Raw genomic sequence first — 24,117 nt, forward strand, 5'->3', positions numbered from 1 at the left:
ATCAGTGGACTCCCTCAGGTAAGATGAGGGAGTTGCTCACAAAAGAGAACACTGTTCATCACAGGTGCTCTCAGGAAATGAAAGTGATCTGACGTGGCTCAGAGTTTGAGAGTTTGGAGGGAACAGTGCAGAGGAGGAGGGTGGTGGACATAGAGAGATGAGGCTGAAAAGTTGGGCCAGGATTTGAAAGATCCCTGTTACATAGGCAATTAAAGAATTCTCAATGAGAGAGCCATTATATAATGGTAATTGCCATTTTTAACTGGGCCCTACCAGCCCAAAGTGCAGGACTAATGACAAGGAGGAGCAGGTGGCCAGACAAGATGTCAGTTTCCAAGAGTCAAGGAACATGTACCCTGGTCTCTCTAAAAATCAGTTTGGCCTGGACCAGTCAGCAGCATAGTCAGCCATGTTCAAGGGATATATGGAAGCAGAAGGGACAGACACTGAGGGCTTAAGGCTCAACTGACAGGAGTTTACTAGAGTCAGAACATAGAGAAAACTATGGAAAGGACTTAGTTCCTTGTAGGGAAGGGAATTCGAATTTTTAAGAGTGCCCATACATGGTTTAAAAACCCTCTGAGGCAATTATGACGATACTCCTATCGAGAAAATGAGAAAAGATGGTTTAGACCATGCCCCCCCCAAAAAAAGATACAACTACACAATAAATGCATTTTTTAAAAAATCAAGGAGTCTCATATGTGGGCTTGGATTTGTTCATCATCATCACCATGTATTAAACTAATTCACCTATTCATCGCCCTCATCAAAACAACCATTAGTGAGATCTGTGCCTCTGAGAAGACTTGATCTAATCAGGCATGACAACATTTTAGGCTAAATATAATCAATTGAGCACTTAGGTTCTTCAGCTGTTAGAAGCACTTAGGAAATTACTCAGACAATCCCACAAAACTTTAGAGCCAGACAAGTGTGAGAAATGGCATGATTTATGGGCAGTGACTTGATTAAGTAAACTCATTCATTTTTCACTTGGGCCCTTGAAAACAGTTTCTGTTGTATTATTTTCTTCCATCTTACCATTCTTGAGACTTTATTTTGTTACTGAATTTGAGCTTTTTGAAAATTCGTTTGCACTCTGTGGTACAAAGTGAAAATTGTTGGAGCAAATACAGAGGGTCTGGAAGAGAGAACATCAGCATAAAAGTAAACTATTGCTCCCTCAAGAGGCTAGACCACCAAGCAGCTCTCTGTACCATAGATTATACCAAGTAAAACCATCAAACACTGCTGCACCTCATCAGCTCACCAAATAAGTTATTAAAAATATTTTTCCCAAGACAGAATATTTCTTGGTTGATATATATGTTCATTTATTTTCTTACTTAGATATGCTCTATGAGTAAAATTAAGTGATTATATTTTTATTAAATTGTACTGGTATAATCAATTATTTTATTACCCTTACTGTGTAAACTATTTTTAAGGATGTAAACATACCCAAGTTCATGTATATCCAGATTCATTTTTCCAATTTGTTCATCAAGTGGCAAAAATTTATTGTATTAAAAATACTTCATATACAAAGCACAAAGTTAGACTTTATGCTAATAACAAAACACGTACATTTATAGCTGATTGAGGACACAGACATGCAAAACTCTGAATAATTTTAAGTATGAATTCAATTAAAGTACAAGAAATGTAGTGTGGGAACTCAGAGAAAGGAATCAATTCCATTTTCAGGAATTTAGTAAAACATGAGTTCTTTCAGGGTCAACCTTGACAACAAACTGCAAACAGAAATAGGCAAAGGCTTCCAGGCTGCAAGACAGTATCAACTATGATGGGAAGTGGATATGAATTAGAAATTTGTCCAGCTATGGTGGTGCATGCCTATAAAAAAGACAGATGCTCAGTGGTAGAGCAGTCCTGGGTTCAACCCCAAGTATGGAAGGAAGGGAGGAAGGGAGGAAGGGAGGAAGGGAGGAAGGGAGGGAGGAAGGGAGGGAGGGAGGAAGGAAGGAAGGAAGGAAGGAAGGAAGGAAGGAAGGAAGGAAGGAAGGAAGGAAGGGAGGGAGGGAGGGAGGGAGGGAGGGAGGGAGGGAGGAAGGAAGGAAGGCGGACATTAGCAAATACTCCACTTTGACTAGTGACTACTTCCTGAACCAGCAGATAGTGGCAGAAATGGAAAGGAGGTGGCAGACACTGGAGAGTCTCAGTGACTGACAAGGCAATTTAACATGAATGTGCTGACAGATTTCATCCCACACCAGTCAGAATGGATATCATCAAGAATATAAACAATGATAAATGCTGGAAAAAGGAACACTTTTACACAGTTGGTGGGATTGTAAATTAGTACAACCACTATGAAAATCAATATGGAGATTCCTCAGAAGACTAAGAATGGAACCACCATATGACCCAGTACATGCACATCCATCTTTATAGCAGCACAATTCACAATAGCCAAACTATGGAACCAGCATAGGTGTCCATCAACAGATGAATGGATAAAGACAATGCGGTGGTAAACTCATTAGAGTTTTATTCAGTCAAAAAGAAAAATGAAATTATGTCATCTGAAGGAAAATGGATAGAACTAGAGGACATTATTTTAAGCAAAATAAGTCAAACTCAGAAGGTCAAGGGTCCTATGTTTTCTCTCATATGTGGAACCTAAAAAGGAAAAAGAAAGATGGGGGTGCATCTCACTACAATCAGAGTGAGATCCATATAGGAAAGGGATCAAGGGGGTGGGAGGTGAGGAGGGAGCAGGGAAGTGCTGGCTAAACTATATTATTATATTATGTGCATGTACAAATATAGAACAACAAATCCCATCAGTATGTACAACTATAATGCACCAATTTAAAAAATATGGAAGGGAAAAAAAATATTCCAGAAGGGAGGGAAAAAAAGCACAATATGCTGAAACTGTAAGGTTTATGAAACACAGTAAGTCAAGTGTTGATAGAGAACTAACAGTACACATGCCAAACAGTATAATGTACTTTTTCTCAAGTCAACTCTTTTCCACCAAGCCCTGATGTCCCCTCTGAACTCCTCCAGATGACTTTAGGCAACTCAGCAACAACTGACCAGGTAGCACACAAAACCAAATCCATTTGCCATCTCTACTGAACATTTGATTTGTCACAAGGTCATAAATGAAAATATATGGAAAAAAAAAAAGAACGTATTATAAAAGTAAATTGCAGGAAAGGCACAGGTATCTATTAATATCAAACACTGTTCATTTCTAAAATGAAGAAAGCTAGCTATAGGTTTCTACTGAGAGGAAAAACTAGAACAGTGACAGCAGAACTTGACACCCCTTTGGGGAGTTTAGTAAAATGAGGACTTTGAAATAGCACATGGCTGGCACTTAAAATCATCTATCATGGTAGCTTTTTAAGCAATTCTCAGACACTAAAATTAAGTCCTAAGTTTTCAGAGTCTCATGAGGTCACACAAAGACTTAAGAGCCTATGTTCAGGAAATCATGCATACCATGTCAATAAAATCATACTATGATGGAAGAAATTAAGATTTCTCTACATGTTAATCCTACTTTTTCCTATTGACCTTTCTTCACTAACTTTCATTTATTAAAACACTCAGATAATAAATTTCCATGATCCTAAAGCTCTTCACTAAATAGTACTATATCTCATTTTCTCCATACATTTAGTATTAAAAATTATTAATGAATATCATTTTAATACATCAATGAAATCATCTGCTTAAAAGAAATTCTAAGATAAATGTTTTGAGAGGTGAAATATCCTTTTTTTTTTTTAAACCTTTGTTTTATTCATTTATTTATATGTGGTGCTGAGACTAGAACCAAGTGCCTCACACATGCTAGGCAAGCACTCTACCACTGAGCTTCAACCCAGGCCCTATCCTTTGCTTTTTGTTTGTTTGTTTTATAAACCACCCGGGGTTAGCAAGTTTGCAAATGGGCATGGACAGTCACAAGATTTCCTTAAACTAGAGCATGTCTACATTTCATTTCAAGGTTCTGTTTCTTCTATTATAGAATTTTAAAGCTCCAAGTGACATAACAGATCATCTGAGCCAGGGACCAAACCTTTCTATGGGAACTGAGATGCAGAGAAGTAGAACAATTGTAAAGTCACAAAACTAATTACAGAAGCAACGAAAGCTCAGGGATCCTAAGTGCACTTTGCTCTGTGGCATAAGAAAACAAAACACTATTTAAATGGCATTCCAATGGCAGAAATGGAATAAAATATGATTTAACACAAACAAAGAAAAACTAAGTTACATGACAAATCTTAAGTTGAAAATCAATCATCTTTTAAGGAGTATATTTCAAAATTCTCTCAAAAATATGCTTACATTTGCTCGTTTAAATTATCAATTAAGAGAAAAGATCACTAATAATGTTAAGTATGCCTTCATTTCCCAAAGCTTACAAAAAGGCTTTGAATGAAACCACTGGCATAAAAATCAATTATAAGCAACTTCTATCTCTGTTTCTACAATCAAGTTGAAAACTGAACTATCAAGGTAAGTCAGATAATAAGCTAAATCCAAAATAGTAGGTAAGAGCAGGATGCAATGGTGCACACCTGTAATGCCAGTGACCCAGGAGACTCAGGCAGGAGGAACTGAAGTTCAAGGCCACCCTCAGCACCTTAGCCAGGCTCTGCAGCAACTTAGCAGGACCCTGTCTCAAAATAAAAAATAAAAAGGGCTGGGAATGTAGTTCAGTAGCTAAATGTCCCTGGGTTCAATCCCTAGTACCAAAAGAAGAAAACAAAAACTTGGTCAAAATGGTACGTAGTTTAGATGTATCAGCAAATAAAGTTATTGTTCTGGTGTAGTTCTCAAGTAACTTAGTTTTGCTTACTTGCTCTTGTTCTAGCTTTCTCTCTGGTTCTCTCTCTCCCTCCCTCCTTACTTCTTTCTCATATTCTTTGCTTATTACTGAAAGATATGAAAACTTACTAAAGACATTGAAGAAGAATGATTGAGTTTCTTTCAGTTACCTATAAAACCACAAATAATGTGATACTCCCTTTACAGGAGAACATTTCAACAGAGATTTGTAGGAATGCCCACTGACTCATACACATTGAGATGATGCAAAATCAAGGATCTCCAGGCAGGAAGAAGCAATTTCATTCCTCAAAATGAATGTAAAACCACCATTATACTAACAAGGCTGAGAAATGTGTTGGTTTCAAACAGTTAAGGCAATTATAATCATATCTCTGGTTCATTACACTCTCTGACATTTGAGCCTTCTTATTAAAATGAATGTGTCATTTGATATTTATTTTACATATATATGGAGAGAGAGCACAAATGAGCAGGTGATTAGCAAGGTGAAAAATACTGCGTTTTACAAACTCACATCAGAGTAATGTGCTGATATTTTCAATATCTAAGTATTTTATTTACATGGAACTCCAAGTTTGTTGTGATGGGCAATCCTGGAATTGACTATTACTAAAAAGTTAGCAAGTTAAATGGTGACTTCCCCATTAAAAGAGCAATGGACTGAAACTGATGGAACCTGAGGTTAATTCTCAACTCCACTGGTGGCTCTGAAGGTCACAGAGTCAGTTCAGTTAATTTTTCATTACCTTTCATTTGCTCAGTCCATCACCTTTCTCCAGCACTTGGTGTTCCTCTCGCACCAACTCCTGCTTTCTAGTTAAATAGTTCGCTCATTACTTACTTTCCCACAGCTTCATTAAGTAACTCAATATCATAAGAATGATAAAATCAGTAGTTGGAAATTAAACATCAATTGTTGAAGTTCATGCCACCCCCTGAATTGCTTGGACTCCTAGCTCTCACCAACAGGAGGCTGAAAAACACAAAAGAATTCCCTATTTCCCATCTGCAGAGAAATATTTCCTTTGGGATGGTGTTGATATTACCTATTGTGTCTCCCAGGTTTTCAATTTCTTTTCAGTTAGTATAACACAGTGATACTAATAGGAGAAAGCCACGCCTTCAAGCCTAAAATAATAAATTTTGGGAAGAGTGACAGTGTATGACTGGCAATCAAAAGCATATGTTTAGGAATTAGACGCATATGGATAAAGAACTCTATTTTGCCATTTGCTAGATGCATGGCTTAGACCAAATAATTTAAACTCCCTGTGAACCTCGATTTCCTCATCTATAAAACAGGACCTAACATCACCTGTTTTAAAAATTGTTGTAAGGAGAATAAATTAGCCCACATTTAGTGCTTTACACAATGTCTATCAGAATTTGATTTTGACATTAATTTTAAAAAAATACATAGCAAACATTCAAAGTTTTCATGTTTTCTGGGTTTTTTTTCATGTTTTTGGCTGATTATATTTGAATTTCTTTACTATCTAATAAATAGAAATATTTCTCAGGGACTATCAATAATATTTTTTCTTCATTTGCAGAAAATCAACTGATTATGCCCTTAAAATATTCGGAACATTATTGCTCATAGAATAAACTTGACAAAATATCTCACCATTGGAAAGAGAATGTCTGGTAGGCAATGTTGCTGGCTGGAAAGGCATAAACATTGACAGCTGTCATAGTTTGCAAATATTACAGGACTGTGTCAGGCAGTGAATAGCGGTCACTGGGGCAAGGTACCTTTTAAATGCACTTAATTTTATTAATAGCAATAAATGCTTACCCACCTTCAGCCTGTGGTGTCACCTATTGCTATCTCTGCTTTATCACATATCCAACAAAAAAGAGTTGTCTTAAATGTAGACACATTGATTTTTATTAGACAGAAATAGGAATGTGCTAGAATGTTCTTTTTTTCTAAAACTCTGTTATCGTGGTAGACAACCTCCCACCTATCAAATCCCCCTAGTTCCACATGTCTGTGTCTTGACAGGGGTGGGAGTGTGGAGTGGAACCTGTAGAAACTGAGTATGCATTTCCAAATCCACACTCTTCTGACCACTGTTTATTCTATACCCCTCTACACTGCATTATTCAGCCTGGGATAAAATGTATTATCTTTAATATGCAGCTTTACAATTATCACCATGTTTCTATGTCTCCCTAAATTGATTTGTAAATTTTTCCAAAGTAAATGTACCCTCTCCTATGATGCTTTTATGTGACCTAATAAAATACTCCTACGAAACTGAGATAAGACAAACAACTATTGAGTACTTTTCTTGTGACAGGCACTGTGCTGGGCACTATGGAATTTATTTAATTTACTGGCCCAACAACCTTGAAAATTTTGCTTCTAAATCATTTCTGTTACTGATAAGGAAATGAGATTCCAAAAGTTGAAGTTACCCAAAATAACACTGGGATAAAAATGTAATTTAAAGACATCTGCCTGACTCCTAATTCCATTTTCTTGCTGCTATACTCTGCTGCCCCAAATTCTCATTAATCTCAAATGAAACCTTCTCACGGGAATAAAAGTTTTTAGAAAGTACAGTCAGTAGTTTAGGTTTTATTCTGTTTATTTAAAGAGAAATGGGGGAGAAATTACCAAAACAAGCTATTAAAATCCCCCTAAGATAGTTTTTGAGTAACTTCAGTTTTAGAAAACTATCCCCAGGGGGGGAAAAAAAATCAGAGATGTTAAATGTTTGTGAATAAGAACACTCACTGTTAGCATTGTTTTGAACAGCAACTTTTTGAAATAAAATGTGGAAAATATGAACTAAATTAAATAAATACATTATACCCATATAATCGAATACTGCAGACATGGAAGTTTGTGTTTGTAAAGCTTAATGACAGTAACATATTCACAATACATGTTAATGAAAAATCATAGGAGATACACTATAAAGAATATATAATTACATTCTATATCATATATACAATACAAGAGATACAATTCAAAAGTGGGAGAACTAACCTAGCTTCACGTCCATTTCAAGGTTAAGCAAAACTGGCTCTGATAAGCAAGTGTAACTGTTATAAAATAGGCTAACGACAGAATAAATCCTTTGGAGAGGAACTGGATTTCTTCTCTGCCCTGAGAAAACTCAAATAGAGGATGGAGCTTCTTTCTGTTGCACAAATAACACACGGCTGATGCCACTCTCTCCCTTGGGGACTTGTTTTGTGAACTGCTCCTGGACTCATATTCTCCACATCCTGGGCTCTCTTACAACACCCTAGGATCCCAAATGCTAAGACATAAAGGGCAGATCAAAATGTCAGTGGAACAACAACGCAAGGCATTTCTCTGAAAAGATGTACCTGGGCCACATCCAGAATAAAACGTCAAAATCACAGATGGAAAATGATCCTAGGGCAGATTTTCCTAAAAATCTTGGGCTAAGACAAACCCAAATACGGCAGGGGGAAAGAAAAGAAAAAAAAAAAAAGCACTATGGAATGACCACAATCTTGAACCACAAGACCTTAGGAACTGCAGAGCCAGAAGAATTCGATGTTATGGTCATGCAACAACTTCACCCCTGTTTCACTCAGCCTAATATGCCCTCTAACACCCCCAGCTAAAAGTACCAGAATTTACTAGGGAGCAGCTTCATTTGAAAACCTATTCACACATTATCTTCAAATTTTTGGTCTAAGGAAAGGTAAAGAATATATAGATGAATCAATGTGGATTGGGGTGGAGCCAAATATTCCTGTTTGAACACTTCGATCCTCTTTCACCATAAATAATTAGAACGTAATGGATATTTATTTCATACTAGGCCAGTTCCAGCTGGACCAATCAGATTCTCTCTCTTGGAATCTGAATTTGCTTTCACAGGTAATCAGTTCATCACTAAGTGTAGCTGGAACTGTAATATGTAAATCTGCAAAGGATAAACCAGCAGCAGATGGAGAAACAGAACACAAAGTAAGAGAACAAAGAATATGATCCATATAGGATTACATAAAAAGGATCACATAAAACAAAGGATCACATAAAAAGGAGAGGGAGAAAGTAAAACCTATACAATGTTTCAATTGGCTTCCTTTCTCATTCACCATATATTTGCTGAAAACCTTTCATGGATTATAAAATCACAAAACCCCACATATTCCAATAGATATAATAAGAGATAGTGCTGAACTTGACTTAATCACTTTTAATAGTGACAGTTCAGTGTTATGGATTGGATGTGTGTTCCCCCAAAATACATATGTTGAAATCCTAAATCTCAATGTGATAGATAGTATTAGGAGTACAGGCCTTTGGGAAGTCATAGGCCATGAGGGTGGAGCCTTCATAGATGCACATTTATAAAAGGGACCACAGCCCAGCCCAGTGGCAAAAGCCTGTAATTCCAGCAACTCAGGAAGCTGAGGCAGGAGGATTGCAATTTCAAAGCCAGTCTCAGCAACTTAGCAAGGCCCTAAGCAACTCAGCTAGACCCTGTCTCAAAATAAAAAGGAAAAGGACTGGGAATGTTGCTCAGTGGTTAAGCACTCCTGGGTTCAATCCCCATTACCAAAAAAAAAAAAAAAAAAAAAAAGAGGTGGGGGAGCCCCAAAGAGAGCTTTCTCCCTCTTTCTTTCATATCAGAGGAAAAATAAGTCTGAAGTGTACAAACTGGAAGACTACCCTCACTAAAACATGACAATGTTGGCATCTAGATCTTCAACTTCCAAACTCTACAATTGTAAGACATAAATTTCTGTTGTTAATAAGCTACCCAGTCTATGGCACTTTGTTATAGAAACCTCAACTAAGACAAGCAGCAATGATTTTCCTCTTTATAAAGCTTTACCTTTCACAAAAGGCCTATGAATAGTGATATTCAAGTATATATTTAAAAACAGACTCTTCGGAAAAAAAAAAGCTGGATGTATTTATAGAAATTTTAGTATACATTTTACTTACATCAAGAATATGTAGCTAAACAATCTACAAAAAAAAAAAAAAACCACAAAATTTTATTATAAACTCCACAGAGCCAACTGATTCCCACAGAATGCTTTCTTAAGTGTAAATAACAACCCAATAAATCAAGCCCTAATTTGACTTTTATGGTGTAAATATTTCTGCTATGGCTGCCAATATGACATCTCTGTACATGGACTGGAAAAAGAAAATAATAAAATGTCATTGCACAATATTTTAGCCACATAGATAAAAAGCTAGATGCTGATAAAGAACACAAAGGAATATAAAATGTAGCAAAATAATTAGAAAGTCATAAATTTTATCCTTAGCTTTGATTTGATATAATGTTTAATTTTAAGTTTATATAATTTAATTTTTAACAACTTGTTTCACAACTGGCTCACAAATTCTCATCCCAAGCCTATTGAAGCCAGATTCAGCACATCACCAAACAGTATTTTCCTAAACCCTTAGCAGAGTATTGCTAACTCAAATCAGTAAACTACACATAGTCATTTATTTATCAAACCAGTAAATTAAAAATTTCAGTGTGTACAACCAACACATGGCAAAGCTGTTACAAGTCCAGATTTCAAGGTCCCATTGTCAGAGATTTTGTTTCAATAGATCTGCCATGGGGCTCAGGAGTCTATTTTAACAGGAATCCCTCCTCCCCATGTAAGATGACTTCATAAGAGAACTACAGCATCATTTATTGACTATGCAGTCTAGACCACACGCAGACTACATAAGCATGAAAGACCTGTCCTAAAGGAGCATCTGGGCACCAAGAATTACTATATACCTATAATACTGGTCATACCAGCTAAAAGGAAATACAGAAAAATCCAGGTTGGGAGAGGAGTCATGAGAGAAGATAAGGGTTGACCTGAGTCTTGAAGAAAGATCATAATTTAATCAAGAAAAGGAAAGAAAGGGAGGCAGGGATGTTCAGGGCATGAGAGCAGATGCATAGCCACAAAGGCACGGAGTTCAGTCAGCTATGATATTTGCACACATTTTGGAATTGTGCCTCTTATTCATATTTTGTAACCATATTTATCTGGCATGAGTCTTGTCATGTAGTGAACATGTATTTGTTGGACTGCATTCTGTAAGAGTTCATGTGAGGATTGATGAGGCAAAGGGTTAAGGCCAGTTCTACCTTTTTAGACCTAACACAAAGCAGGCATTTAATAAATGTCTGCTTCTCTCCCCACTAGTATTAAAAATTACTATTCTTGCCATTAAAGGATTAATTATAGGAAAGGATCTATACTTGATAGCTAACACATAAAGTCTAGAAATACACAGTGCTCTCAATGCTTTTATAATCAATAAACTGACTTCTCCATCACAGAAAATGGCAAAAATCACACAAATAGAGAAACAAATCAAAACCCCAGGGAAAACAGATTAGCGCAAATTATTTTCCCATTGGTTTCGCCCCACTATGCATCTGTTTTCAGAATAAAATGGAAATGTTACTCTAAAGCTATATCGTTGCAGCTATAGACAAGTTCAGTTAATTAGGTAACCTAATTAAATTAAAAATCTACAAATTGTTTTAATAAAGAAAAGTGATTGCAAGAATAGCTAGATGATGGGTATCAGAGGAAAGAAGTCAGAGTAAGAGCTTGCCTCCACATAAATACAACCAGAAAAGCGAACTTATTCCCACCCTAACAACAAATTAAAGTTCCTACCAAAACTTCCATGGATACTGTCACTTTTCTCATACAAACCATGCCTGTCCATCATGTCTCTGTTAGAACCCCTTCACCTTCCTCTTTGTAATATGTTCCAAGCACCCTATTCCACAATGATTTCTTTCCTGCTCATGCATGAGCCTCATCTTTGGATTTTGTCCTAAGCTACCATGTCTTTGGTCATGTTTGTCTGCCAACCAGATTTTATATTTTCAGACAAGAGAACTTATCTTGCATTTCATGTGGAGCATGCCATAATTCTAGACATGTTACAGACATTCAGATACTTGATGAGTGAATAGAATTATATTTTGCTTCAATTTTAGTTGTTCATCCTTGTTACCTCACCCAAAGTGAAGATGAAGACTTTAATGATAGGGGCAGTAAACAGAGATTATCAAAGGGATCCTACTCCTTTTGAAGTGTCAGCAGTCTCTGATACAGTAAAGTAAGGGAACGCCTTGCTCTCTTGCCCATAGTGAGGCCCATGATTGTGCCTTGTTGCTAAACAAAATCTCCACAAACACCCTGGGAACTAAGTGCCTTATGCACATCAAAGAAGAAAGAGAAAGAAGAAACAAGTATCCCAATGCTGGCTCTGTTCCTGTTTTCTTTAACCAATACATTAAAGTTCAAATAGAGGGACTACAGAATTCTGTAAATGATTCAAATATGGCACACTTATTCAATAAATGTTGTTTCCAATATTACAATAATAGCAAGCATTCTGAAATTATTCTTTTGTGTACTTCACACTTTTCCCACCTCATTTTATTAAACCCTGATTACACTCTATATGATGTCAATACTGTAATTATCTTCATTTTTAAAGATGAAGAAGCTTAGAGAGATTAAATAAAAACTTACTTCAAGGTAACAAGATTAAGAGATAAAGCCAGAACTTGTCTTTGATGCCAAAGCCCAAACTATACCATATCTTGTGGTTACAACGTGCAATTCTCAACAATATAAAAATTAAATTTACCCAACTTAAGGCACTAATCTGAGAATTTAATGGTGTTTCTGTTTGCCCAAAAGATGCATTATAGGGCAAGGGAGATAGCTCAGTTGGTAGTTGCAAGGCAAGCACAAGGCCCTGGGTTCAATCCCCAGCACCGCAAAAAAAAAAAAAAAAAAAAAAAAAGATGCATTATATATCAAACTTACCAAGAAGTAAATGGTAAACTGAGCCAGAAGCAACTCAAATAATGGACTAAGTACCAGTGGCTTCAGCAGAAATACTTGAAACTAAGTTCTTGAGTTATCTTTCAGAATTTTTTTTCCTGATTTAAAAATTAAAAATTAAAAGCAACATGCCAAAGCCATGGTACACAAAGTGGTTGGAGAAGAGGATCTCCAGGGCCTGGGGTGGCAAGCTGAAACACACTGGCTTAAGCTAATTGACCTCAGGATCCCTAGCAAACAAGGACCAAAGAAGCAGAGCGGGGAATTAATGCAGACCCTATGGCAAAACAACCAGACAAAGTATAATTTTCCCACCACCCTAAAGAACGTGGGACATTCAGATCTATAACCTTCTTTTCTATTCATTCCACATGTAGGCCATATGCCATTCAGACATTGCAGGATATTGAGCAGAGGATAATAACTCTAGAAAATACTGTGTTGTAGGACTTCTGGCTATCAGTTATCTTTAAATATACATATTTTAGTTGTAGATGAACAGTGCCTTTATTTTATTTATTTATTTTTATGTGGTGCTGAGGATTGAACCCAGGGCCTCACATCTGCTAGGCAAGCGGATTTACCACTGAGCCACAACCCCAGTCCTTATCCATTATCTTTATATTATCAATAACCTTCTAGCATCCAAAGTCAGCTACAAAAGAGAAAAAGGCCTAGAAAAGAGTTTTCCATACAGCTTCCCCCATTCCATTGACAGAAAGAAATCTCAGGTAGTACTAAAAGCAGTGACCCCAATAAGGCCAAGAGCTTAATGTTAGCTATCATTATCAGCATTATTATTTTCATAATAAAGTCAGCCTTAAGAGAAAGTAATCATAAAATATAGCCTCAGGGAGAGCTAAAGGCTATCCCTTGCCCCCAAATAACTCCACTACTGGGGATGCTGGTGCTTGAATTTCCATGGGTTAGTGTGGTGAAAATCCAAAATTCAAGGCTGATGGCATTTTAAACTTCAGGGTTTAACTGCATCAAAGATTACCTGTGTTTGTAAGATTCCTTTAAAACAAGTTTTGCTAAAGAAAGGAAGGGAAGGATTTAAAGGCATTGAAAACAATCTTACAGCCAAAATGGATAAATGAGATTTCCACTGAGAGAGATGGAACTATGCAAACAAGGGAGTGGGATCCGCAGTCGATATTATGGTTCAAGAATTGTCCCACTCCTTCTTTAGCCATTACAATAGATAGTTGACCCACGTCGTCGCTGAAATCTACCAGATTATAGCAATTAAGCTGCTTCGTTACAGGGAAACTGACCCACTGAATATCAGGAAAAGGAGTTTGAAAGGTACAGTCTTTGGGCACGTTGAGAGTTGTTGTAAGCACTCAAATGTGTCTACCGGCAGGCAGAAAGTCGTGACTTGCCAGATCTTAGGTAAGGCATACAGAGATTCCTCAGCAAAGAGGGCTGAAGCTGAAATCTCTGCGAGGCCTGAGGCAAAAAGCCTGGAAGGGTGGGGGTGGGGGTGAGGAAGTTGGATGGCTCCAGGAAGTGGGTGGGAAGGAAGCGGCCCAGCAGTAGGTTTGCACACGCCTAGCAGAGGAGTCCCGGGCCACTGTGCGCAGCGGTCACGAGCGCTTTTGGCAGTGCTGTCCCTTTCAATTCCCGTCTTTCCTCAACCACCCAGCTCCGGAGGGGTTGGGACGCGAAAAGGGCTTGTAAAGTGGGCGGCGGCCAGGGGTTCCCGTAGCTGAGTCACAGCTCAGCCAACTTTTACAGCATTTCCCAGAAAGAAAGAAAAAGTCTCAGTCCCAGAGCCCATCACTCGCTTCTAATTCCCGCTCGCCACTCTGTCACTTGATCCAGCGGCGGGGGGTGGGGGGCTCCAGTCCCATAACCGGGGATGTTCCCTTCTCATCGTGTAACTTTTCACCCACGTAAAGCCTCGTGGTACCCCAAGCACTAGCCAAGCGCTACCAAACCCGCAAAAGGGAGGACCGAAGAGAGAAGAAAGGTTGCGTCCTCACCTGCAGGACACGGACACCTCCACCCGCGTGGCTGGGATGGCCGCGCTCAGCTGGTTCAAGTCCCCGATGCCAGCAGTACTGGTGTAGCGGCTGTCCATCTTGAGTGGAGGCGCCGTGGACCTGTCCAGCGCCCACATCCGGAGCTCAGGCAGACTCTGGGTTCGCCCGGAGCCTGGCTCCCGACAGACGGGGATGGGGGTGGAGGGTGGAGGCAGAGGAAAGAGGCGGAGGCAGTGCGCGGGAAGGGGGAGGGAGGGAGGAGGCGGACCTCAGCGCAGAGCCGCGAGGGAAGCGCGAGTCGGTCCCGGGTGAAGCTTGAGCTGCGGGGGAAGTGGCGTGCGGGACTCCTGGCTTCCCTACCCCCTCCTTTCGGGCAGCAGCCTGGCGGGGAACCCACCTTGCAACCCCCTCTGGCTCTTGGCGTCAGACTCTGCGGACTTGCTGCGCGGCCTGGTAGGGTCGGTGGTACCAGACGCACACCCCTACCGTCTAGTAGGACAAGCCCTTGCCGGCTTTGCGTTTGGTTTGGTTTTTGTCTCCGCCTCTACACATTCCCCCGCCTCCTGGGCCTCGACTCCCTCCTCCTGTCAATCAGGTGAGGACGGGAATTTAACGCAGTTTCCTTGGCTGTGTTGGAAGCTGGAGGTGAGCTCACTCTGCCTGTTCCTAACTCCCCACACAGGTTCTCATCTCACCCTCGGAGCCATGGGGCTTCCGCCCACTGTGACCTCGGGCAGTTGAGTTGGGTCCCCACTTCTGAACTGCTCGCTCTGGGCTACCTGTCGGTTGGAGACGATGGGACATGAGGACGTTCTCCAACCTTCGGCTACCGGTGGTAAAGTGGCAGACATGGGATAAGGGGGCGATTGAGGATTCAGTCAGGGAAAAAAATCATACACAGACACACACACACACACACACACACACACACATATATATAAAATTTGGAAATATATATGTATATATAGATAGATTTAAGGGAGGCATCTGGATTGTGTCTCCCTTCTCGGGGAACTTGAAGGTCTAAGGGTGACTATCCTCCTACAGTCAGACTTTTACTGCGTCCTTCGTTTCCAAATGCATGGACTTTCTGCCCTGAAACCGGAAGGTCATAACCAAATAACGCCTCATCCCAACAGCAAGACCTAAAACCGGACGGACAAGAAGCAAAGAGAAGCCAAAGTGGTTGCCGCGTTTGGGACACTGGATGCCAGGGTAGCGGGATTGGTGTTTAGATGTAGAAGCGGGCCAGAGTAACGGGAGGTAGCGAAGGAGCCCCTCCACCACAGTGACCTTTATTACCCGCACCTTCCCTCCGGCCTCACCCGTGCGCCTGCGGGTCGGGCGCTCGCCACCAGGGGGCAACGGAGAACCGAACGCAGAGCTTCGGGAAGTAGGGTAGCGACGGGCCGGTATCCGCCCATACTTAACCCGCAAAGCGCGGAGTTTGCAGTTGGCTGGAGAAACTCAGGGAGAAGCAGTTTTCGCGGTTGAAGATTCGGCTTCGCTGCTTATCTTGTAATCCTCTTGGAGCCACCTGCATAGAGAATTTATAGCGTGGCGGTGATTTTGTATTGGTGCTTGCCACTTCCCCCTGCAGGGTGCATTTCCCGTATTTTTTTCTTTTCTGATCTCCCCATTCACCAATAGTCGCCCTTTAAATTCAGAAGTGCTACGTTTTTCTTCCTATTGCCTTATAACAAATTAAACTGTAACTTCTGACTAAAACTACCCCCCCCAAAGTTCGGGCATTTCTATTATGCTACCCAAAATTAATTTAGAGGCAAATATCTATGTAAAATGTTTTAAGCCAAGTAGAATTCTGTCTTATAGAAGCCTGTTGAAGAAATAAAAGTTGAGAACTTAAAATAGTACTTGACCCATAGAAATCTTAATTTTTCCCACTTTACTGAGGTATGTTATACATAATAAAGTACACATAAAAATGAATCACTTGATAAATTTCAATGCATACACACTCCTGTTAAGCCATCACCAATCAAAATAATGAACCACCCCATCACCCCAAAAGGTTTCTCATGTCCCTTTTGTAAGCAGTCCCTCCCTTCACCACTAAAAATGATGCTCTAGGCAGCCAAAGATTTTCTTTCTGTCACTATAGTTTGCATTTTCTTTAATTACATAGATGGAATCATACAATATGTAGTATTCTTAATCTGGCTTCTTGGAAAAAAAATACTTTCCAGATTCTCCCCTGTTATTGAGTGCATAGATAGTAAGTAGTAGTCTATGATATAGATGTGCCACAAATTGTTCACCTTAATGTACAGTTTGATTGTTTCCAAGTTTGTGCTATTAAAAATAAAACAGCATTTTTGGCTAGTCTTCCTGTAGATATATGCATTTCTTACTTTTGGCTAGATATCTAGGAGTGGATTAGGTGGGTAATATGGGATGTATTTGTTTAACTCTTTAAGAAACTACCAAACTGTTTTCCCAAACTAGTTTTACCATTTTCTACTCCCACAGCAGTATATAACATTTCCAGTCCCCACAACTTGCCAACACCTATTATTGTTAGTCATCTGAATTGTAGCCAATTCAGTAAGGGTATTTTGTAATGGGATATGTAACTTAGTGGTAGAATGCTTGTCTAGCATGTGCAAAGTCCTGGGTTCAAAACCTAGCACCACAAAATAAATAAATATATATTTTATCATAATATATAAATATCATAACTCATAGCATTTCTTTTTAAACTTATTTAGAAATTTTTTAATTAAAAATTTGTCTTTATTAAAATTCATTTAAGTTAATAATATAAATAACCTTAGAATGTTCTGTTATTTTTTCTGATATTTAATGTTCCCCAAAAAGCTCATGTGTTAGGCAACACAGAAATGTTCAGAGGTGAAATAATTAGATTATGAGAACTGTAACCTCATCAGTGAATTAATCCACTTGATGGATTAATAATTCAAATAGACTAGGTGATAATTGTAAGCAGGTAGGGCATGGTTGAAGGAAGTAGGTCCCTGGGAGTGTGCCCTTAGGGATTATATTTTGTCCCTGGCTTGTTGCTTTTCCTCTCTTTGCTTTCTGGCTGCCAAGAGTTGAGCAGCTTAACTCTGCCACTCCCTTCTGCCATGATGTTCTGCTTCACATTGGGTCCAGAGCAATGGAATCAGCTGACCATGGACTGAACCTCTGAACCTATGAGTCCATAATAAACTTTTATATCTCTGAGTTGCTTTTGTCATGTATTTTAACACAGCAATGAAAAGCTGACTAACACACGTGTTAAAAATTAAAATAAATTGTACTTAACAAAATCTATAATAAGTCATTATTCACTGAGTTTGAGTCAGCAAACATTTAGTTGGATGTATACTACATGTTGGGCTAGATTCAGGAGAGAAGCTCCTACTGCTACTTATAGACTAAGTAAAAGCTGGCAAGAAGATAAAGGATTAAAGAGAGCTTATACTGACTGAATCATTGAGTTCCTTTCATTTCTCAGATTTTATCATTTCACAAGGTAAGAGAAGAGCTCAGTTTGTAAATTAAATTGTCATTATTCATTATTTTCAGAAGCATTTATTTACAAAATAGTACGGTTAAGGAGATGCCAAGCAGAAAAACAAATGGAGAGAAAACCAGAACAAACAAAAACTATTGGCATGCCAATAAAACATAAAAAGGGAGACATATGTTCTGAAGAATCAGCTGTGCCTAAAAGAGCATCTACTTACAAGGACAAATATCATTACCTTGACAGGCAAAAGGTGTGTCAATTCACACAAAAATAAAAATGAAATTTAATTAAATTTTAGAAAATAGTGGACTGAGTATATTTTTAGTCTGGAGCTAAATCAATGGAACATTTGTCTGTTGGACCCAACAACTAGTTTACCCCATGATAAGCCAGAAATACCAACATTGCCATGTATTCAACTTTAAAGTGGCCTCAGAAAATGTAGAGTGAGGGCATTGATTTCTGTGGATAGCAGTACAATTATTTTAGCCACCTGGTCTGCTTTATGAATACACAGCTAAGAATAAAATAAATTACATAATAGAAAAGAATGGACTAGCTGTTTAACTACAGGAAAATGGCAGATAAAGGGAGACAATTTAATGATTAGCCAAAATTTGTTCTGTGATTACCTGCCTTCTCTCTGGACTTGATAACCATTTGGATCTGAACAACCAAAAGTGGATAAAACCTGCAGAGAATTTATTCATCGCATACATTAAAGTAGCCAGCATCACAAATACTTTTCACTTGAAGTTACCTTTGTTATTAAAAAATCTCACCAGTCTTGTAAATTACTAACTTTTCCATGGCTAGGACAATCAGAAAAATATCACTTTTAAAATCAACTTTAAAATATTATAAATAATAGCACAGATAATATGGAGAAATGTCTGGAAATATTTAATCCAATATTTTAATCAAATAACACCATTCTAAGGGATAGTACATGGATATTTAGGTAAACCTATTGTCAAGAATATTTTTTCTGAGTTTGAAAAGTGAATTTTACATTCAAAGCAGCACTTAGAATACAGGATTCTTTGAATTTTAGAATTTCACACTTCTTATGTAGGTATGTAAATATTTGAAGGTCTTGGGTTGGTTTGGATAATATTTGGTTTTCCTTTTCACAGAGTAAGTTGGCCCCAATCCCTGGCTATTCACCAAGGAGATACCTCAAAGTTGCTAGAGTCAGAGGAGAGGTAGGTAAGGGAAGTGATGGGACTGCACCCAGTCACCTGTGTAATTGAATCTTCTGTTTTTTTTTTGTAATGGTAGTATCTCAATTGTCTACTGCTCTATAACAAGTCAGTCCAAAATTTAATCATACTAAACAACTGTGATTTTAATCCTTTCATGATTCTTTGAGTCAGAAATTAGGGTGGGACCTGGCAGGTTGTTCTGCTCCAATTTGCATTAGGTGTGATCAGATACATAGTGGCTAGAGGCTGGCTGGACTAGAAAATCCAAGAAGCCTTCATTCCCATGTCCAGCAGTTCTATGTCCTTCCTACTCTGTAGCTACTCTGTCATTTCTCCACATGGGGCAGTCTCTCCTGAGTTTTTCCACAGCTTAGTGACTGGCTTTGCTGGAGACACAGTGGAAACTACCAGGTCTTCAAAAGGAACTGATGCTATTTCACTTCCACTGATTTCTATTTGCCAAAGTAGGACACAAGGCCAGCCCAAGGTAGTTGTAGGAACAACTGTGTGTGGCTAGGTTGACTTAAAGAGAAACTTGCACATTTTAGGAGGGATGGAATCAATGGCAGGCATCTTTGGAGACTACCTACATAAAATAGTTAATTCGATGAAGTTTAAAATTAAACACATGTCCTTCATTTAAGAAACAAATACTGACTTATTTTTTCCACTACTTTTGACTTTTTTGTTTGAAAATTTCAGACCTTTATAAAGAACTCGCATGCTCATAGCTTGCATTATAATAAGTATGATTACAGTAGTAAGCAAGGACTTGTCAAAAATTGCTGCACAAACTGCATATTGAACAGCTGAGGTGGAGGAAGAAATATAGAAAACATGAAGAATACCTTTTTCGCTTTCAGTTATCTCATAGGTTAGTGTGAAACTTAGTTTCAACTCATATACCAAGGAAAAGTATGAGAACACTATACATAAGCATTGATTCATCGTAAGGTAATATGGTATAAATTATGAATGATGGTCAAGGAAAGGCATATTGATGAGAAAGAATAATCATTAAAACTTTCCTGCGGACATAGACATCACATTTTCAACAGGTAAAAAGAGAGGATAGAGAAATTCAGATGAGGGGAAAATATAAGCAAATATAAAAGTAAAATTAACTACTATATATGTATATGCAGTAAAGAGAAGCCTAATTCACTAGAGAAGAAATGTGCAAATTAGGATAGACAGAATGATGTTATTTTAAAAGATCTTGTAATTAAAGGCAAGATATATAAAAAGAGAGCAAATAAAATTGTACAATTTTGCTCTATTCAATAGAGTAGCTGAGAGTCAGAATGCTTATTTAAGTTAAATAAAGTTCAAAATGCAGTCCACTGGCTAGTTATGTTAGCTACCTTTCAAATGCCCCATACCCACATTGGATATAATGTATGTGGTTAGTAAAATTATCTTACTGGACAGTGCCAGTTATAGAACATTCTCTTTACCCTATAAAATTCTGTTGGACAGTGCCAACAATCTGTTCCTCTTCCTAAACATTTCTGAAATCTATTCAACTTTCCCTTCCCTCTGCCACAGCCAGTAGTTTAGTCTGACAGCATCCTTCACTTGGGTTAAAGCAACACTCCTACCTCACCTCCCTGTTTCCAGTCACACCCTTCTCCATCTGCTGCTCATTCCACAGTTAAAATGTACTTTATAAAACATTGATCTCATGTTCCCAATGTCCTGCCTAAGTTATTCTTGCCATTTTCATTTTCCAGAACATACCTTTCTGCCCTCTTCCCTTGGGTAGCACTTAGGCATTCTTCCAGCTCCAGATTAAGATACTACTTCCTTGATGAAGATTCTTTAGATACCTTGACCTCAGTGTTCTTATTGGGAGATAATCTGATTGCCTATGATACAAAGTTTATGAAACTTAGAGACAAGCTACATAACTCATTTAGTATTTGGCACATATGTGAGCATGGTGATAGTGATTATAAAGATGTATAAATTTGGTGATGAGGGTTTATCCTCTCTGCTTCTATTTTTTCATGCACGCTTCTCACAGTGCCATATAAAGTGCCACACCTTATCTGCCAAGTAATAATTTAAAATTACTTGTGTGATTCATATAATCAAAAGGAGATCCACATTCACTACTGATCAACCACATGGCCTTCCTTGAGCTATTCTAAGCTACTATGTCCCTCTCCTTCTTAAAGTTTTAAAACTATAATTCTTAACTCCATCTTTCCTTGGCCAAACTCCCATTTAGTTTTTTTGCCCCATCTAAAATGTCACTTCCTCAGGAAAGTATACAAAACTATCCTTCATACATTGCTTTTAAAATAATTAACAGGACAATTAATGTGTAGAGAAGAAATGAAAATGAGAAATGTAAGAAAGTTTAATAAAATGTAGACTTTTATTTCTTCTAAAGTTATAGACATTGATTTGAATATGATCATCCAGTGATAACCAGTTGGTTTTGAAAACTATAGAAAAATACATACATTTCTTGAAATTCAGATGTCTTTCAAAGTGGTCTCTCAAAGTGGCCTGTCAGAAGAACTAAACTAAAATTTTTCATGGTTACTAAACACAAAACAAGACTTAAGTTTTACAAATGTTTTCACCCTCTACATGTATCAAAAGTTTCTCCAAGTAGAAGGCTACTAAACCTGCTAATTCAGAAAGTTTGATTTTTCAAGGCTGCCAGAAGAAACCCACTTGCTATAGTGAATAGGAAAGGGCAGGCCTGAAGAGTAGATACATGTCAAAGGAATGTAAGAAAGAATGCATTCTTACAATAAGACTATGAAGTCTAAAATAATTTTCTTCTACAGAAGCCTTCCTAGTTCCCCAAACAGGTCAGGTCATAGCACCTTTTACTTTTTACTACCATGATTAAAATAATGATTTTGTGACAATTTGCTTCAGCCCTACTTTCCCTGCTAGGCATGGAGCCTCAAGAGCACAGGGATCCATCTGTCTGATTCTCTGATTCTCTCCTGCTCTCCGGAGATGAAGTCAGATGTTAAGTGCCAGTGACCAAGGTCTCCTGAGAGTGTTGAAGATCGCTAAGCTCCCAAGTGAAATATCCAACAGGTATTTGGGGACACTGAGGAGACAGGATTGTAGAGGTTGGAATCTATAGCTTAGAATTAATAGCTGAAGCCAAGAATGTGGGTAACATTTCAGGAAAGAAGAATGAAAATATGGATCAACTCTGAGGAGTATCTGCCTCAGAAAAAGGAGGGCAAAGAAAGGTTCCACCAAGGAAATGGGTGGGAAAGAACCTGGACAAACAGAGAGGAGAATAAATACAGAGTCAAAATACTAACGATAAAGAGAAAAGGTTCTTAAGGGGAACAAGGATCATTCCAGCAGACTCTCCAGAGGCCACATTCCTGCCTTATTTTTGATACTGTTGTGGGCTGCCTCTCTTTATGGGGCAGTCACCAATTTTACAGAATCCTCTAAAGATTTTCAGTTATCACCCCATGTGTATCTTTCAGATTCCTCTGGCTGAAATGTAAGTGGAAGCCCACCTCTAGCCCATTTTACTGTCTTGAGTGTTAAGTCCAGCCTACTTCATAAGTCTTTGATGCAGAAAATAAGTTCTAAGCAAGCCATGCATTACTAAGGACCTGGCATGGGAACAACCTTCCCTGGTATTTTATGACCATGATGTATGAGGAACTAATGCCTAATTTTCAAATCTGATTAGATCTCTGCTAGACCAGTTCAGATAAGCATTCGTTAATATGTGGTCAGTCTATTCTGGTTTCTTGTCTGCTTGAACAGTTGAAATGTGTAACTATGTAAAAGAAAAAACGTTTTGTTGGAAACAAGGGAGAAAGAGAAAAAAAAAATCTAAACCTTGGAAATTTAATGCCTTGATATAATTAACATTCTTCTCAGGTAATTAGCCTTTTGGTATATTTGAAAATACCAAATTATTTTAACTTAAAAATGCTAAAATGTTGACTTGGGAAACTGAGGAAGGAGGATCAACAGTTCAAAGCCAGCCTCAGAAATTTAGTAAGACTATAAGGAACTTAGTGAGACCCTGTCTTAAAATAAAAAATGAGAAAGAGCTGGGGATGTGACTCAGTAGGCAAGTACCCCTGGCTTCAATCCCTGGTACCAAAAAAAAAGAAAAAAAAAATCTAAAATATTACAGGATCTTTCTCTTAATTGTCCAAGAAATTTAGGCAAAACTTTATGATTCACAAAATTATCTTTACAACCGTGATAATTACAGTTAAATTTACTATAATTTGACACAGAAGATGGAGTATTTTTTGTTGGAAATTCAAATAATTAAATCATTGTGTTCCCCAAAAGAGCTCCATAGAATGGAGTAAGGTTTAGAGAAATAAATTTTGGGTTTTTAGTTATTAGATATTGAAAGTTTGACTCTCTCTCAGGGTGGTAACTTTGGCTTAGAAAGAAAAACCTAAGTTGTTTATTCCAAGAAAATGTGTTGAGGTTTAGTTTCTACTTTAATAAAAAGAGAATTGATTGTTGTTATTAAGCTCACCATTAGTTAAAATTAACCTACCAACAGCTGACCAAGGGAACAATTAGCTTTCATGAAGTTTCAACATCATGAAATCTTTCTAATTTTGCTTGTTGATGCTGAGGAACCAGAGCCTCATACTTCTGCTAAGTATCCCTGAGTCTCTCAAGGACAGCCACAGTAACCTGGTTGTTTGAAGCCCACAAGTATTTGATGAACTGGAGCCTAATGTTTGGATTCCGTGGTTCTGTTTTGCAA

The 24,117-nt window shown here is 38.2% G+C and overlaps 1 protein-coding gene and 1 long non-coding RNA gene across 2 annotated transcripts in view; both read right to left on the bottom strand.

Annotated features, from left to right (window-relative positions):
• Positions 1-14,891, bottom strand: part of CPNE8 (copine 8) — a 199,266-nt gene extending 184,375 nt beyond the window's left edge. Inside the window, exon 1 of the mRNA XM_079139378.1 lies at positions 14,676-14,891. Coding sequence (XP_078995504.1) covers positions 14,676-14,812 — 137 coding nt within the window. The 5' untranslated portion in view covers positions 14,813-14,891. The remainder of the gene's footprint in view (positions 1-14,675) is intronic.
• The window catches only part of LOC306660854, a 610,682-nt gene that overhangs the window by 341,616 nt on the left and 244,949 nt on the right, over positions 1-24,117 (bottom strand). The window lies entirely within an intron of this gene.

Source organism: Sciurus vulgaris (genome assembly GCF_902686455.1).
Source record: "Sciurus vulgaris genome assembly, chromosome: 5".
Taxonomy (NCBI): domain Eukaryota; kingdom Metazoa; phylum Chordata; class Mammalia; order Rodentia; family Sciuridae; genus Sciurus; species Sciurus vulgaris.